The 12,333-nt window shown below is 46.9% G+C and overlaps 1 protein-coding gene across 2 annotated transcripts in view; it reads left to right on the top strand.

Moving 5' to 3' along the window:
* The window catches only part of LOC137322452 (regucalcin-like), a 28,131-nt gene extending 20,573 nt beyond the window's left edge, over positions 1–7,558 (top strand). For both annotated transcript variants that reach the window (XM_067985373.1, XM_067985372.1), the window contains 2 exons: positions 2,421–2,575; positions 6,579–7,558. In XM_067985373.1, the coding sequence (XP_067841474.1) occupies positions 2,421–2,575; positions 6,579–6,629 (206 nt within the window). In that variant the 3' untranslated portion in view covers positions 6,630–7,558. The remainder of the gene's footprint in view (positions 1–2,420; positions 2,576–6,578) is intronic.
* Positions 7,559–12,333: the final 4,775 nt, after the last annotated feature.

Here is a 12,333-nt window from a genome sequence, read left to right as displayed (position 1 = left end):
GGAAAGATAGAGCTGAGTATTATTGGCATACATAGCTGACCCTGGGTTGCAAGTGATAGCATCGAAGGGTAACATGTAGATAAGGATGACAAGGAGGCCAAGGATAGATATCTGGGACACTAGAGGTGAAGGTGTGGGTGGCAAGAGAAGCTATTGCTGGTTCTAGGGGGGGAGGAGCTAAATACGATTAAAATCACTAAGGAATTGGTACTCAGTAAATTAATGGGACTCAAGGCGGATAAATCCCCTGGACCTGATGGCTTACATCCTAGGGTCTTGAGGGAAGTGGCAGTAGGGATTGTGGATGCTTTGGTAATAATTTTCCAAAATTCTCTGGACTCGGCAAAGGTCCCGGCAGATTGGAAAACTGCTAATGTAACACCCTTATTTAAAAAGGGTAGTAGGTAGAAGGCTGGAAATTATAGACCAGTTAGCCTAACATCTGTGGTGGGTAAAATTTTGGAGTCTATTATTAAGGAGACAGTAGTGGAACATTTGGATAAACATAATTTAATAGGACAAAGTCAGCATGGCTTTATGAAGGGGAAGTCATGTCTGACAAATTTGCTTGAGTTCTTTGAGGACATAACGTACAGGGTGGATAAAGGGGAACCAGTGGACGTAGTGTATTTAGACTTCCAGAAGGCATTCGACAAGGTGCCACATAAAAGATTATTGCTCAAGATAAAGAATCACTGGATTGGGGGTAATATTCTGGCATGGGTGGAGGATTGGTTATCTAACAGGAAGCAGAGAGTTGGGATAAATGGTTCATTCTCGGACTGGCAACCAGTAGCCAGTGGTGTTCCGCAGGGGTCGGTGCTGGGTCCCCAACTCTTTACAATCTATATTAATGATTTGGAGGAGGGGACCGAGTGTAACATATCAAAGTTTGCAGATGATACAAAGATGGGAGGGAAAGTGGAGAGTGAGGAGGACATAAAAAACCTACAGGGGGATTTAGACAGGCTGGGTGAGTGGGCGGAGATTTGGCAGATGCAACACAATATTGGAAAATGTGAGGTTATGCACTTTGGCAGGAAAAATCAGAGAGCAAGTTATTATCTTAATGGCGAGAAACTGGAAAGTACTGCAGTACAAAGGGATCTGGGGGTCCTAGTGCAAGAAAATCAAAAAGTTAGTATGCAGGTGCAGCAGGTGATGAAGAAGGCCAACGGAATGTTGGCTTTTATTGCTAGGGGGATAGAATATAAAAACAGGGAGGTATTGCTGCAGTTATATAAGGTATTGGTGAGACCGCACCTGGAATACTGCATACAGTTTTGGTGTCCATACTTAAGAAAAGACATACTTGCTCTCGAGGCAGTACAAAGAAGGTTCACTCAGTTAATCCCGGGGATAAGGGGGCGGACATATGAGGAGAGGTTGAGTAGATTGGGACTCTACTCATTGGAGTTCAGAAGAATGAGAGGCGATCTTATTGAAACATATAAGATTGTGAAGGGGCTTGATCGGGTGGATGCGGTAAGGATGTTCCCAAGGTTGGGTGAAACTAGAACTAGGGGGCATAATCTTAGGATAAGGGGCTGAGATGAGGAGAAACTTCTTCACTCAGAGGGTAGTAGGTCTGTGGAATTTGCTGCCCCAGGAAGCTGTGGAAGCTACATCATTAAATAAATTTAAAACAGAAATAGACAGTTTCCTAGAAGTAAAGGGAATTAGGGGTTACGGGGAGCGGGCAGGAAATTGGACATGAATTTAGATTTGAGGTTAGGATCAGATCAGCCATGATCTTATTGAATGGCGGAGCAGGCTCGAGGGGCCGATTGGCCTACTCCTGCTCCTATTTCTTATGTTCTTATGTTCTTATGTTGCATTTGGATAGATAGGGTAAGACAATAAGAATTTTTAGAAATAGGAAAACACTTTTGTGCCTAACAAGCTCAATCTTTAAAAAAAAAATTCAACCCCATTTGAAAGTCAGCTGGGGTCGACGGGTATCTCTATGGTGGGTGGAAGTCCTAGCCCTCTGGAGATGTGTTCAATCAAGTGGCAGGAAATGCTAGACCTCTCTTTTCTCATCCACTCTCCCAGTTAATGCTGGCAATCTCCCTCCCCAATCCAAAGCATTGCTCCCAGCTTCTTTGCCCCTCCCTCTTCCCTTCATTACCATCTATTTTGCCTTCTGTCTATTGCCATCCATTTCTCCTTCCTTTTCCCCTTTATTGACATTTATTTCCCTCCTTTCATTACCATCCATTTGTCCCTTTCATTGTCATTCATTTTCCACTTTCATTGCCATCCAATACCACTGTCCACCCAGCCCTGCTCCTACCTGCGTCTGGCTACAAATGTACCGTACTGGGTCTCCCTACTGTCAGCACTGCTCCCTGATAGAGATGGCGGCTTGGTTTGCTGCGCATAATTGTACAAATAACAAAGGAGGGCCTTTCTTTCAGGTAAAAGGATCCAGACAGTGAAACTGCCTGTTAGTAAAACAACATGTTGCTGCTTCGGAGGAAAGGATTATTCTGATCTTTATGTAACATCAGCAACCAAAAGAATGGACGAAGAGTCGCTTCAGAGAGAGCCACAGGCAGGTGGAATTTTTAAGGTATGTGGAATTGTCTTACCGTATGCTGAGTACAATTAGCGATAGAGTAGAATTTTAAAAAACATCCTCCCATTTGGCTTCTCTCTTCTCCTAAGTCACTAACGAATCCTGGAATAATTGCAGACGGCCTCCAGTTCACTCAACTGGTCATTGTAGTCCCGTTCACCCATCACTCCTGTGCACGCTGACCTATATTGGCACCCGGTCCGGCAATGCCTCGATTTTAAAATTCTCAGCCTTGTTTTCAGGTCCCTCTATGCCCTCACTCTCTCCGTCTCTGTAATCTCCTCCAGTCCTTCAACCATTTGAGATCTCTGCACTCCTCCAATTCTGGCCTCTTGCGCAACCCCGATTTTAATTGCTCCACCATTGGTGGCCGTGCCTTCAGCTGTCTAGGCCCTAAGCTCTGGAATTGCCTTCCTAAACCTCTCCACCTTTAAGACACTCCTTAAAACCTACCTCTTTGACCAAGGTTTTGGTCAGCTATCCAAATATCTCCTTATGTGGCTCGGTGTCAAATTTTGTTTGATAACATCAAGTTACACTGAAACTACAGCACAGAAACAGACCATTCGGCCCAACTGGTCCATGCTGGTATTTATGCTCTGCACGAGCCTCCTCCCTCCCTACTTCATCTAACCCTGTCAGGATACCCTTCTATTCCTTTCTCCCTCATGTGCTTATCTAGCTTTCCCTTAAATGCATCCTGTAAAGCGCCTTGGGACATTATATCATGTTAAAGGATCTTTATAAATGCAAGTTGTTGTGGTTATTGTTCAAGCATGAAGCTAGACATCAAGCATTTAGAAGACTATGGGCGCTAAATTGGGCCGTGTAGTGCCCGTTGTTTCAGCGCTATACGGCCTCTCCCTCATCCAAGATGGTGTCTTGGATGCGGACGCACGTTTCCAGCATGACGTGCCCCGGATGCCATCTTGGTATAGGAGTTAGCGCAGGCGCGGATAACGAACGCCGGCTGCAAGTAAAGTAAGGAGAAAATGGAAACAATCAGTGTGCAACGCTGATTTAAAGTGATAGACGCCATTTTGGGACTTAACGCTCAACTCAACACACAGTTTTAACCCCAACCATCTAAACGTGTCTTAGAGTGCCTGGAGGACACCCCCACCAGCGCTATTTAAAAGGACTGTGTAGGATTTACAGGTTAGTGGCTGGATTATTACTTCTGGCTGCCGAGACATTTGTAACTGTTTTTGGAGGTCTCCTACACTTGAATACTAGGACGTGAGGACATAGCCTAACATTTAGAGCCAGGACTTGCAGGAGTGAAGTTAGAAAACGCTTCTACACGCAAAGGGTGGGAGAGGTTTGGAACGCTCTTCCGCAAATGGCACCTGATGCTAGCTCAATCGTTAATTTTAAATCTGAGATTGATTAATTTTTGTTAACCAAGGGTATTAAGGGATATGGGGCTAAGGCGGGTATATGGAGTTAGGTCACAGGTCCACTATGATCTCCTTGAATGGAGGAACAGACTCGAGGGGCTAAATGCCACTGCCACTTGCTGCCTCCTGATATGCGCCACTTTCTCCTGCAAGAAAGTGGGATGTGTGTTTGGGTGATATGCCTGTCATAGTTGAATAGCTGCCAGTGTGTGTGGCCTGTGAATTGTGGGTGGGCGGCTTGCAACAGTGGTAATGTGTAAGGGTGAGAGGAAGCATCTGATTGGAAGAATTGAGTACTGATTGAAAGAGTTTGCTGGTATGTGGGTGAAGGGGGGGTGTAGTGTGTGGAGCAGTGGATGTGGCTAGTGGTGCAGTTGGTAGGAGACGCCACTTGACAGTGGACCTCACTCACCTTGACCACTCATGTCAAAGCATTGAACTTCTTCCTGCACTGCATGCATGTTCATGATGCTGAGTGCCTGGCATTGATTTCGTCCCCCGCTGCCTCCCACTGCCTTTTGGGTATATGTCTGGGGGACCCTCTTGCCCCCCTGCGGATATAGGATGTCTCTCCTTCTGTCCACCTCTTGCACCAAGGCCTCTAGTGCATCAGCAGAGAACCTTGGTGTACACACTCTCGCAGGCCTGGTACCAACTCAGATCAGCAGATTGGTGAGGTCTGGCATGCAGATTGGAGGACGTGGGATTTAGTGGTGCAAACCTTTATTCAATGTTTTAACATAACTCATCAGTTTGTAAACATAGGGACGGGAGCTGCATCTGTGTTTTGCATGTGCGATGTCTGTTCTCTGTTCAGACTCCGTGCAGACAGCAGACTGTTATTTTCAGCAAATAACAGGTACCAGCTCCCTTTAAGAGCTTTCCAACGGACAGCCTGCCTTTAAGAGGTTGGAGCTCCACCTGTTGGTGGAAATTGTGAATTGGATGGAATCTTCGTTTAACGCTGATTTCCAACCCAGATTGCAGGTAAGTCCTCAAGCCTGACAAAAGTCTCGTCCTGCATGTGCGGAGCCATCGGGCGCAGGGTAATAGCGGATCACGCTGCCCCCGCCCAAAAACGGCCCTTATCCAACTTTTCCCCCTATTTGTCTGTGCGGGTACCACAGCCAAACTTGATCCTCTCCTCAGCTGACATTCACACGGATGCGCTTTCCAACAGAGATCACTAAATAGCAATCGGGAGTGAAGAGCTCGGCCTATTTGTCCTTCACCTATCCCAGCAGCACTCTTACCACCAGGGTTACCCCAGCTGAGATCAGCTGATTCAGCACAGACTCGTAATCGAAATTGTGACCTTTCTGGTCAATACGGCTCAGTTTTGTACTGACCAATGTCTTCACCAACTGAGCTGTCTGGTGGTGGTGGAGAAGAATGGGGGAAACCATTTATATAGCAGTTTTCACAATCTCAGGACGTCCCAAAGCGCTTTACAGCCAATGAATTACTTTTTGAAGTGAAGTCACTGTTGTAATGTAGGAAACGCGGCAGCCAATTTTGCACACAGCGAGGTCCCACAAACAGCAGTGTGATAATGACCAGATAATCTGTATTAGTGATGTTGGTTGAGAGATAAATATTGGCCAGGACACCAGGGATAACTCCACTGGTCTTCGAAATAGTGCCATTGGAACTTTTACATCCGCCTGAGACTTTTAAGAGTTTTCTGATGGACAGTAAGAGATTGGAGCTCCACCTCCTGGTGGAAAGTGCGAATTGGATGGAATCTTCAGGGACGGGACCTCGGTTTAACGTCTCATCCGAAAGATGGCACCTCCGACAGTTAAGCACTTCTTCAGTACTGCACTGGAATGTCAACCTGGGCTACGTGCTCAAGTCTCTGGAGTGGGACTTGAACCCGCAACTTTCTGACTCAGGTGAGAGTGCTACCACTGAGCCAAGGCTGACATGTAACCTAAATTCGACGCATCACTGGCAAGTGCAAAAGACTGGATACAGCAGCTATTTCAAAAGATTGCCTTGTTAGGACAGAATATTAATTGAAACAATTATTTCATTTTATGAGTCTTTTTTTTAACTACTTTTAGTGCCAAATTTCTCCTGCCACCTCCTCTCCTGAAGGCACTGACTCCATGCTGGGTTCAGTTCTATGAGCGCTGGCTGTCCACTGGTAACTTGACAAGTGGGCATTATTCATGTGTGAGGCCAGACAGTGAGTGGTGTTAGGCTTCATGAAGACATCACAGTCCAGCCTTATTCTGCCACAAACTAACAAACTTTCTTCCATCTATCCATCTCCACTTTTTAGACATCACTAGGTAGTGAGATTGTGATCAGGAGCAAGAATCCCAGCCAATTTTCCTAATCCAGAGATGCTGAGGCCAACTTTAGTGCCGTTATGCCAGGGATAGATGCTAAGACCTTACTAGTCTGTGTGGCTCAGGTACTCATTGCAGAGCCCCATATGAGGAGAGTTTAACTAAACTCAGTGTGACTTTCAAAGATTTATTCAGGGTATGGGCTGAGGATTCACTCCGTTTATTGACAGATATTCGTACTTTGAGATAATAAATGAGAAGATTCAAAATGAATGAACACCATTTTATTTTATTTTCCAGGTTACTGGACTGGGTGTGAAGGGAATTCCATCATATTCGTTTGTGGGATAGATTATTACCGCAAGTAGATTCAGTGCCAATGGAAAAGAGACCTAATGAATTGTTGCAGAGTTTTAAAGCAGGAAAAGAAACAGACAAAATTGGAAACTGTATTTTCTTTCCATTTTCCCTGTAATGCGTACAAGCCTAAAACTGTTCACAGTTGTGCCAATTCACAATATGGAAATGTTCCCATCCATGCTATTTCTGTTTAAAAAGGTGTCTGTTGTCTTATTTTATTCTAAATTTCTTTCCCTCTCCTGGAGGCTGTGATTCTTGCTGGTGTACTGTTCCATGGGGTCTGTGTCCCTCCATTGAAGATGCTGCCAATAATTCACCATCACATAACTACGATGAACTCTTTACTATAATACCTCAAATTAGCCTGTACTTTCAATACAATAACACACTAAAGCTAAAAGATGTGAGAACCACTTCCAGAAGATGGTCTCACACAATGTGGGCTTGGCACTGGGTGGGATTGAAAAAAGTGCATCAGTGGCCTGTTGGATCTCCTGGACATTTTCCAAACTCACTACAAAGTCTTTCTAACGTTATGAGAAAGTGGATGCTCCCATCTAGTCTTTTAATGTTAGAAAATAGCTTCTAGGGAAGCAGAATGTTACACGGGTTCTAAGCCTGCATGGACGGAACTATCTCCTGACAGGGCAAAATGCTGGCCTTGCCAGTGACGCCCACAGCCTGAGAATGAATAGCGGCTGTGCTTGCAGTCCGAGACTGCAAGTGTATTACGACTGCAGCCTAAGCCGTTCTTTCACAGGGCCTCAAACCGTGATGCTCCGTAACTCCCTTCCTTTTACAATCTAGAGGCTTAACAGCACCTAACCATTACTACTGTATTTGATTTACTTCTCCTTTTCTCTCTCTCTCTTTTCAACATTGGTGGTGTCAGATACTATGGGCTTCTAAAAAATAAAAAAAATCTTCTGTTCAAACCTCAGTGTGTACACTGTTACTGAACAAAGTCGGGCAGACCAGATGTGAGATACATTTGTACTCACCAGTCGCACAGTACAGAAAAGCCTAGCTATATGCACACGTACAAACGCAGGCCTCCAGAGGGCAGGGTGGCATTGGTTTGCCACTCTCAGCAGGAAATACTTCAGTTTACCACAGCAGTTATTTTCCACTGCTCATATTTAAATATTAAACATTTGGATCTGGAAGTATTCAGGCATTATATTCCCCATGGTAAACATTATTGGCAGAAAAAGAGAGGGAGGGATAGTTAGTGTAGATGGATCAATTTAAAAATATTTTCACAACTCTTTCGTCACCCTGCTTAGAATGCTGTGGAGTTGTGTAGTTTCACCACTGCCTTGTTGAGTATATGACTCCAGTCACGTCCATAGATGCGTATCAAAAAAAAAGTTTTATTTTGCTTTTCTCAGTTCACCTCATCGCCAAATCCATGTGCTGAGGGTTTGAGTTGATCTAAATAATTATCACAATGAAAGCAGACATTTTCATCATCTAAGTAGCCAAGCAGGGAACTTAAGCACACTTTTCAGCCATTGTCATCAGCTGGCCTGTACTGTGCGCCAGAGTAACTGTAAGGTGGTGATAGAATCATAGAATCATAGAAGTTACAACATGGAAACAGGCCCTTCGGCCCAACATGTCCATGTCGCCCAGTTTATACCACTAAGCTAGTCCCAATTGCCTGCACTTGGCCCATATCCCTCTATACCCATCTTACCCATGTAACTGTCCAAATGCTTTTTAAAAGACAAAATTGTACCCGCCTCTACTACTGCCTCTGGCAGCTCGTTCCAGACACTCACCACCCTTTGAGTGATGCTGAATGATCCTTATAACAAGCTGCACGATAACAACTTTCATTTATATAGTGCCTTTATGATCTCCATACCCGAATTGTTGTTATATGTTCCCAGAGGGCAAGTGAGATGAGGAAATATTAGCGACTGTATTTAGGGGCTGGTTTTCTGAATTCATGCTACTGGTGGGGAGCCTCACCTGCCGGGCACACATATCGGGAAGCTGCGGGCAGCCTGCCCACATTTGGAAGTTGTGAGCAGCGTGCCCACATTCGGGAATTGTGAGCAGCGTGCCCACATTCGGAAGTTGTGAGCAGCGTGCCCACATTGGGAAACTATGAGCAGTGTGCCCACATTGGGAAGCTGTGAGCAGCATGCCCACATTGGGAAACTGAGCAGCGTGCTCACATTGGGAAACTGTGAGTAGCATGCCCACATTGGGAAACCATGAGCAATGTGCCCACATTGGGAAGCTGTGAGCAGCGTGCCCACATTGGGAAACTGTGAGTAGCATGCCCACATTGGGAAACCATGAGCAATGTGCCCACATTGGGAAGCTGTGAGCAGCGTGCCCACATTGGGAAACTGAGCAGCGTGCTCACATTGGGAAACTGTGGACAGCGTGCCCACATTGGAAAACTATGAGCGATGTGCCCACATTGGGAAGCTGTGAGCAGCGTGCCCACATTGGGAAACCATGAGCAATGTGCACACATTGGGAAGCTGTGAGCAGTGTGCCCACATTGGGAAACTGAGAAGCGTGCTCACATTGGGAAACTGTGAGCAGGGTGCCCACATTGGGAAACTGAGCAGCGTGCCCATGTTGGGAAACTGTGAGCAGGGTGCCCACATTGGGAAACTGTGGACAGCGTGCCCATGTTGGGAAACTGTGAGCAGGGTGCCCACATTGGGAAACTGTGGACAGCGTGCCCATGTTGGGAAGCTGTGAACATAGTGCCCACATTGGGAAACTGAGCAGCGTGCCCACATTCGGAAGCTGTCAGCAGCGTCCCCACATTGGGAAACTGTGGACTGCGTGTTCACATTCAGAAGCTGTGAACAGCGTGCCCACATTGGGAAACTGTGGACAGTGTGCTCACCTTCAGAAGCTGTGAGCAGCATGCCCATATTGGGAAACTGTGCACAGCGTGCCCACATTGGGAAACTGTGCACAGCGTGCCCACATTGGGAAACTGTGCACAGCGTGCCCACATTGGGAAACTGTGGACAGCGTGCCCACATTGGGAAACTGTGCACAGCGTGCCCACATTGGGAAACTGTGCACAGCGTGCCCACATTGGGAAACTGTGGACAGTGTGCTCACATTCAGAAGCTGTGAGCAGCGTGCTCACATTGGGAAACTGTGGACAGCGTGCTCACATTGGGAAACTGTGGACAGTGTGCTCACAATTAGAAACTGTGGACAGCATGCTCACATTGGGAAACTGTGGACAGTGTGCTCACATTGGGAAACTGTGGTCAGTGTGCTCACATTGGGAAACTGTGGACAGTGTGCTCACATTCAGAAGCTGTGAGCAGCGTGCTCACATTGGGAAACTGTGGACAGTGTGCTCACATTGGGAAACTGTGGACAGTGTGCTCACATTCAGAAGCTGTGAGCAGCGTGCTCACATTGGGAAACTGTGGACAGCGTGCTCACATTGGGAAACTGTGGACAGTGTGCTCACAATTAGAAACTGTGGACAGTGTGCTCACATTGGGAAACTGTGGAAAGCGTGCTCACATTGGGAAACTGTGGACAGTGTGCTCACATTGGGAAACTGTGGACAGTGTGCTCACATTGGGAAACTGTGGACAGCGTGCTCACATTGGGAAACTGTGGACAGTGTGCTCACATTGGGAAACTGTGGACAGTGTGCTCACAATTAGAAACTGTGGACAGTGTGCTCACATTGGGAAACTGTGGACAGTGTGCTCACAATTAGAAACTGTGGACAGTGTGCTCACATTGGGAAACTGTGGACAGTGTGCTCACATTGGGAAACTGTGGACAGTGTGCTCACATTGGGAAACTGTGGACAGTGTGCTCACATTGGGAAACTGTGGACAGTGTGCTCACATTGGGAAACTGTGGACAGTGTGCTCACATTGGGAAACTGTGGACAGTGTGCTCACATTGGGAAACTGTGGACAGTGTGCTCACAATGGGAAACTGTGGACAGCGTGCTCACATTGGGAAACTGTGGACAGTGTGCTCACATTGGGAAACTGTGGACAGTGTGCTCACAATTAGAAACTGTGGACAGCGTGCTCACATTGGGAAACTGTGGACAGTGTGCTCACAATTAGAAACTGTGGACAGTGTGCTCACATTGGGAAACTGTGGACAGTGTGCTCACATTGGGAAACTGTGGAAAGCGTGCTCACATTGGGAAACTGTGGACAGTGTGCTCACATTGGGAAACTGTGGACAGTGTGCTCACATTGGGAAACTGTGGACAGTGTGCTCACATTGGGAAACTGTGGACAGTGTGCTCACAATTAGAAACTGTGGACAGTGTGCTCACATTGGGAAACTGTGGACAGTGTGCTCACATTGGGAAACTGTGGACAGTGTGCTCACATTGGGAAACTGTGGACAGTGTGCTCACAATGGGAAACTGTGGACAGTGTGCTCACATTGGGAAACTGTGGACAGTGTGCTCACATTGGGAAACTGTGGACAGTGTGCTCACATTGGGAAACTGTGGACAGTGTGCTCACATTGGGAAACTGTGGACAGTGTGCCCACAATTAGAAACTGTGGACAGTGTGCTCACATTGGGAAACTGTGGACAGCGTGCTCACATTGGGAAACTGTGGACAGTGTGCTCACATTGGGAAACTGTGGACAGTGTGCTCACATTGGGAAACTGTGGACAGTGTGCTCACATTGGGAAACTGTGGACCGTGTGCTCACATTGGGAAACTGTGGACAGTGTGCTCACATTGGGAAAATTTGGACAGTGTGCTCACAATGGGAAACTGTGGACAGCGTGCTCACATTGGGAAACTGTGGACAGTGTGCTCACATTGGGAAACTGTGGACAGTGTGCTCACATTGGGAAACTGTGGACAGTGCGCTCACAATGGGAAACTGTGGACAGTGTGCTCACATTTGGAAACTGTGGACAGTGTGCTCACAATGGGAAACTGTGGACAGTGTGCTCACAATGGGAAACTGTGGACAGCGTGCCCACATTGGGAAACTGTGGACAGCGTGCACACATTGGGAAACTGTGGACAGCGTGCTCACAATGGGAAACTGTGGACAGCGTGCTCACATTGGGAAACAGAGGACAGCGTGCTCACATTGGGAAACTGTGGACAGTGTGCTCACATTGGGAAACAGTGGACAGCGTGCTCACAATGGGAAACTGTGGACAGCGTGCTCACAATGGGAAACTGTGGACAGCGTGCTCACATTGTGAAACTGTGGACAGCGTGCTCACATTGGGAAACTGTGGACAGTGTGCTCACAATGGGAAACTGTGGACAGTGTGCTCACGTTGGGAAACTGTGGACAGTGTGCTCACGTTGGGAAACTGTGGACAGTGTGCTCACGTTGGGAAACTGTGGACAGTGTGCTCACGTTGGGAAACTGTGGACAGTGTGCTCACGTTGGGAAACTGTGGACAGTGTGCTCACAATGGGAAACTGTGGACAGTGTGCTCACGTTGGGAAACTGTGGACAGTGTGCTCACAATGGGAAACTGTGGACAGTGTGCTCACAATGAGAAACTGTGGACAGTGTGCTCACATTGGGAAACTGTGGACAGTGTGCTCACATTGGGAAACTGTGGAAAGCGTGCTCACATTGGGAAACTGTGGACAGTGTGCTCACAATTAGAAACTCTGGACAGTGTGCTCACATTGGGAAACTGTGGACAGTGTGCTCACATTGGGAAACTGTGGAC

Source organism: Heptranchias perlo, chromosome 6 (genome assembly GCF_035084215.1).
Source record: "Heptranchias perlo isolate sHepPer1 chromosome 6, sHepPer1.hap1, whole genome shotgun sequence".
NCBI lineage: Eukaryota > Metazoa > Chordata > Chondrichthyes > Hexanchiformes > Hexanchidae > Heptranchias > Heptranchias perlo.
Note: the sequence above shows the minus strand (reverse complement) of the source record. Positions and strands in the feature narration are given on the sequence as shown.